General features: G+C 24.7%; 1 protein-coding gene across 1 annotated transcript in view; it reads left to right on the forward strand.

The window, feature by feature from the left end:
- The window catches only part of LOC117176442 (dnaJ homolog subfamily C member 11-like), a 17,178-nt gene that overhangs the window by 1,332 nt on the left and 9,185 nt on the right, over positions 1-6,661 (forward strand). The window contains exons 2-3 of the mRNA XM_033366682.1: positions 431-999; positions 6,032-6,239. Of these exons, the coding sequence (XP_033222573.1) occupies positions 431-999; positions 6,032-6,239 (777 nt within the window). The remainder of the gene's footprint in view (positions 1-430; positions 1,000-6,031; positions 6,240-6,661) is intronic.

Genomic DNA, 6,661 nt, shown 5'->3' on the forward strand with positions numbered 1-6,661 from the left:
TAAAATGCAATCAAAACACACGTCCATTAAACTCATTACTCGCCACCTTGCGCGCTGGCATCGTTTCGTCTATCCCCTCCAACCGGCAGCTCGCGGCGAATACTTTGCCTGAAGTGACCAGGCATGATATATAATGCCTAGGGATTATATATAATGCCTAGGGATTATATATAATGTCTAGGGATTATATGTAATGCCTGGATTATATATTTTACCTGTAAAATATCGAAGAAGTCACTGTTTTCAAAGTTTCAAACTTCAGAAAGTTTCTTCTAACTGAAGATATCATTTAAAAATCTGAAAAAAATCTTGAAGATTCAGTTTGATACATAAAAAAAGAGTTTTACTTGCCATAATCAAAATTAAAATTTGTCATTTTTTTGGTCCACCCTAATAACCATTCTTGAACTAATTCCTTGAAATTAACAAGAGCGTTCGCTTCAGTTTTAAGTGATCCGCACAAAAGAGCAATTTATGATTCCCTGGGAACTCGAGGACTAGAAACTGAGGGATGGGAAATTGTTCAGCGTACAAAGACTCCTCAGGAGATCCGTGAGGAGTATGAACGCCTAGCTAGATTGCAAGAAGAAAGGCGATTGCAGCAGCGAACTAGTCCAAAGGGCAGCGTCACTGTAAACATCAATGCTAGTGATATTTTCAGTGTATATGACGATAGCTACATCAACGATGATCTCTTTTCATCGATTCAAGTTAGCGGGATGACATTTACTCAATCGATTGAAGCTCCTCTGACCACAAAGGATACTTTGATCATGTATGGTCAGCTCAGTGTACAAAATGGTACTGGTTCCGGAAGTGTTAATGTAGCTGCAAAAAGATTAATCTCGCCGAAGGGATGGGTGGAAGCAGACATTGGTGTTGGAAATGGACCTACACTGGCCCTAAAAGGATATCGAACTTTAAGTAGGAGAATATTCTGCACTGGAGATATTTTAATTGGGTTCACTTCGGATTTGGCGAAATTCGGCTTAGCAGGATGTAAGTTTTCAGATTCTTTTCTTACTTTTAATAAAATAATTTACAGGGAAGGCATTTTCGACCGGGCTAAATGGTTGAAAAGCATTTTCAGGGTTGCTAAATATATTGTACACAATGTATACTGGTCATATTTTTCCTACACTACATATTTTCTAAACAAAATATTTCCTGCACAAAACTTAATACTGTTATATTTTCTCTACAAAGTATATTTCCTAAAGAGAATAATTTTTCCTATACAAAATTGAATAATTATATTTTATTCTGATGACATTCTAGAAATATTATGTCCAGTTTTTTCCCTACACAAAATATATTGTACACAAAATATTTCTTGACGGGCAATTTTACGAATTTTCAGAAGAAAAATCTGCCCAAGTTCGATTCTAACAGTTTTTTAAATAATTAAAGTGCAGGCTTGAAGATTTAAACAATTAAAAATTTTAAGCATATCAAGTCGAAAATTTTTGATAAAAAAACAGTTTTATTTTATAAGCTGTAAATATAAATAAATAAATTATTTTTCAAATTGATCTGCACTCTACGTATAAAAATCTGAACAATAATTGGTTTGACCAAATGATTCTAGATCCATTCAAAATTTGAGAATTTCCAAATTGTAACTATTTCAATTTGAAAGTCTTAATAAGAATTGAAATTAATATATCATTTATTCCGATAATTTTATTTTTAAATAAAAATTGTCATGATTTATCAATAAAATATTTTTAATTCAAAATTTTAGGTCTTCCTTTATTTAATATATAGCAACATTTCACTGTTCATTTGAGACGAGTAAATTGAAACCAAATATTTAAAAGAAAACAATTTGAAACTGAATGGTTTTACATAGAGAGCTATAAATTTCTAGAATTTCGAAGAGCTTTTAAAAATTTCGCGTTAAAATTTTTAATTGTTCTTTTAAAAAAAATGTTTAATTTGTAAGTGAAATTGCTAAATTTTTACGTATAAATAAAAATTAAACACTTAGCATTGTAGAAAAAATTTGAGTAAATTTAATAGAGATTTAGAAGTTCCGAAAAGATTCAAAATTAGTTAAAACCTTGAAATTATTTCAAGTGATTTAAACGAAGTTTGGTAACATTTTTTCAGAACTTCCAAATATATTTTAAATTTACTCGAATTTTTCCTACAATTTTTGGAAAATCCTGCAAATTGAAAAAAAACCTATAAATCTTTCAGGTTCTTTTTTGATAATTTTTGAAATCTTTTAAAATCTTCTTAAACTTTCTGTGTCAATAATTTTTGAAAGTGAAAAATCATTTTTAATTTTCCTGAGAATCTTAAGAAAATTTTTGTATTCTTTTGAAGTCTTTCATAATTCTTGAAAAAACTTCTCCATTTTTTGTTTGAAATCTGCAATAATATACATTTTATTTTCAATTCAGCTGCAAGTATTTGAAATTATTTCAAGTTCTAAATTTAATTCGAATCTTTTTTAAACTTCTATATATCTCTTAAAATTATTCTAATTTTTCTTTACAACTATTAAGTTTTCTATAGTTATTTATAAATTAAAATGTTAAGGATTTTGTTTTAAATTTGCAGGATTTTCTAAAAGTTATAGAAAAAATTCAATTAATTTAAAAATATATTTGAAAGTTTCAATAAAAATTTCAAAAATTATTTTGAATTTGGACAAATTTAAAAACACTTCTAGATTTCTCAAGATTTGAAACAAAATTGTAAAGCTTTTTCAAGGATGCCTAAACTATTGAAAATAAAAATAATTTAACTTTCTTTTTTAATAAAAATGTACCTTTTACATTTTTGCTTATCTTTTTAGTTTAAAATTTATTTATTGTTTTCGTTTAGAAATTAACTTTTTGGTTAAAAATTTATATTTGGAGGTTGAAAATATATTTTCTTGGTTGAAAATTAATTTTTCAAATAAAAATGTAACCGTTTCATTGTTGCTTTCAAAATTATTTTTTTCTTAGTTCAAAATTCAAAATCTTAAGTTGGAAATTGTACTTTTTTGTAAAAAATTTAATTTTTGCTTTACAATTACACAATTTTAGTCAAAAATGAACTTTTTTGTTAAGAATATATTTTTGGGGTTAAGAATTGTTTTTTTTTTTTAAATTGAAAATTTAACTTTATTATTAGAAAATTCATTTGTTTATATTAAAATTCAACAATTTTGTCGGAAATGTACTTTTTTGTTAAAAATTCATATTTTGGGCTTGAAAAATCCACGTTTACTGTAGACAATTTATTTTTTTCTCTAAAATTTAAACAATTCTGTTAGAATTGAACTTCTTTGTCAAAAATTTATATTTGGGGGTTGAAAAATTTGTTGTTACAAATTAGTTTTTTGGTTGAAAGTTAATTTTTTTAACTGAAAATGTAACTATTCTATTATTGGCTTGAAAATTTAAGATTTTGTATAAAAATTGAATTTTCCTTTGTTTAAAATTGGTCTTTTTTGCTTGAATTCAACTATTTTTGTTTAAAAGTTCAATTTTTTGTTTGAAATATCAGCTATCACATTTTTAGTTGATAATTCATCTTTTTTGGTTGAAAACTAATCTAATTAGTCGAAAATTCAACAGTTTTGTTAAAAAGTTATTATGTTAGTTTTTTATTTCAAAACTGATATCTTTAATTGAAAATTTGTCTATTTTATTGAAAAATCGTTGTTTTTTATTGAAAATTTATATTTAACTGAATTCTTCATTTTAATATAAAAACCGAGTTTCTTTGATTTTAAGTTTTATTTTTAAGTACTCTATGTTTGGTTGAAAATTTATATTCTTTAGTTAAAAATTCAACAATTGGTTGAAAATGTATGTATTTTCTTAAAAATTTGTCTTTTGTGGTAGAATATTAATCTTCTTTGTAACTAATTCATCTTGTTGGTTAAATTTAACTATTTTTTTGGATATTTATTTTTGTTGGGTGAAAATTGTTTAACCTAAACATTTAACACTTTTGTTTCAAAATTTATTCTTTTTAGTTTAAAACTCAACTATTTGTTAAAAATTAATTTTTTTGTTTTTTAAAGATTCCGCATTTTAGTTGAGAATTAATTTTTTTGTTTCAGTTTAACTATTGAGTTGAAAATGCACATATATATATTTTTTTCTAAATTTATCTTTTTTGTGGAAAATTTAATGTTTTTAATTTCAAATTTATCTCTTTATCGGAAAATTTAAATATTCTATTTTTTGTTGAAAATCCATCTTTTTGTTAAACATTTAATTATTTGATTAATAATTGATGTATTTTTATAAAAATTCATCATTTTAGTAGAATTTTAATCTTCTCGGTTGAAAAATAAACTTCTTGGTTGAAAATTCACATATTTTGTTAAAAATTTGTCTTTTTCAGAAAAGCAATCTTATTAATTGAAACGTAATCTTATAAAATTATATTACTTTGGTTGAAAATTGAACTATTTGTTGAATATTCGGTTTTCTGCTAGGAAATTATTATTTTCTTTTTTAATGAAAATGCACCTTTTCCATTTTTGCTTATCTCTTTAGTTTAAAATTTATTTATTGTTCTCGTTTAGAAATTGACTTTTTGGTTACAAATTTATATTTGGGTGTTGAAAATATTTTTTCTGGGTTGAAAATTAATTTTTTTAAATAAAAATGTAACTGTTCCATTTTTGCTTTCAAATTTATATTTTTTTAGTTAAAAATTCCAAATTTTAGGTTGTAAATTGAACTTTCTTGTAAAAACTTCAATTTTTGCTTTACAATTCAAGCATTTTTGTTAGAAATGAACTTGTTTGTTAAGAATATATTTTTTGGGATTGAGAATTGTTTTTTTTTTTTTTTTAATTGAAAATTTAACTTCTTTGTAAAAAATGTCTTCTTTTATATTAAAATTCAACAATATTTTCGGAAATAAACTTTTATGTTAAAAATTCATATTTAGGGTTTGAAAATTCCATTTTTATTGTAGAAAATTCATTTTTCGCTCTAAAATTTAAAAAGTTCTGTTAGAAATTAACTTCGTTGTCAAAAATTTATATTTGGGGGTTGAAAATTTGTTGTCAAAAATTCGTTTTTTTGATGAAAGTTAATTTTTTAACTGAAAATGTAACTATTCCATTTTGGACTTGAAAATTTAAGATTCTGAATGAATATTTTTTCATTAAATTATTTTGTTCAAAATTGCTTGCTTTTGGTTGATAATTAATTGTTTTAAGGCGACGGCTTTAAATAGACTTTTGCTTAAAAGTTTTTTTTGGTTAAAAAAATCATCATTTTAATTGAAAACTGATAATTTTGTTAAAAATGCATCTTTTACGAAAAAACAAGGTTCTTGGTTGACCATCAATCTTTTTGTTTAAAAAATCAATGATTGACTATTTCTTTTAGTAAAAATGTTTCTTACCCAAATGAAAAATAGTAAGATTTTACTAACCTTTCCTCCTTCCAAATCGCCGTACGTAATTTGTGGATTAAAATTTTATTTTGACTGTTGTCACTCAGTCTTTAAGATAAATTAAAAAAAAAACTTTATAATAACATTATTAATCTCCTAGGTGTCAGAAGAAAGAAGTCAGGGAATTTCGAAATTGGGATTTCGTATTAACTCTGCCTTATGAAATCTTTGAAATATTTTGAAATTATTTGAAATCTTTGAGAAATCTGGCGTTCATACAAAAGTTTAGTTTTCAATATGATTATTATAATTATATGCTCGATATGGTTATCATAATTCCTGACTTAACAAAAATTATATTTATATTAATCAGAATTCATTAGAATTCAATCATTTTTAAAAGTGCTTTTACATTTTCATTAATTAATAATTTTATAAAAAATTGTTGGTAAACGAGTCTGCAGTCAGTTTAATATTTTTAAATTTAATTCAATTTACTGTTTTTTTTTTTTGGAAAAGTAGTCCTGAAATTTTGTCAAAAGTAGAGCTGGAAAATCTAGTACTCATCTGATTTTGAAACCAGATTTCTCTAGCAACCCTGACCCTGGAATCCTGATTGTATTTTTATTTTAGAAATAAGGACTGCACCTAATAAATATATTGATTGCAGCATTAGCCATGCAGTTGGACAAACATACAGTTGGATATCTTACATATAGAGTACATGCTCAAAGCGGGATGTCCACAATAATAGAAAGGAACACACCTCGTTCATATACCTCTTTCACCCTTCATTTTGGACTTTTAAATTCGTATATAAACCTTAGCTACACGTACAAAATGGACGAGAGGAAACTGAAACTGAGAAGCACAGGAAGGTTAATATCACTTTCTTTAATTTACAGCTAATCAGAGTGCCTCATGAAATCTTTTTTTTTTTATTTTCTAAAATCTTGAGATTAAAAAATATATATTTTCAGGTCTTTATGAATAATAAATTTCTCGAAAAAAAAAATTGCCGAATAATATAATTACCGAATAGTTGAAAATATTACCGAATTGGAATATTCCCGAAAGTTTATAATATTTCCGAATTGGAAAATTCCCGACAAAAATTTGCTGAATTATAAAATATTCGAACTAGAAAATTCCCTTATTATTCAATTCCCGAATTTGAATCATTAAAAAAAATTATAAATATTTATTTATTAAAAATACAATAATAAAATATTTTTATAATAAAAAATTACTTTTAATGTTTAATTTTTCTAAAATTATTGTTTGAATTTAAAATACTTAA

This window comes from Belonocnema kinseyi, chromosome 7 (genome assembly GCF_010883055.1).
Source record: "Belonocnema kinseyi isolate 2016_QV_RU_SX_M_011 chromosome 7, B_treatae_v1, whole genome shotgun sequence".
NCBI lineage: Eukaryota > Metazoa > Arthropoda > Insecta > Hymenoptera > Cynipidae > Belonocnema > Belonocnema kinseyi.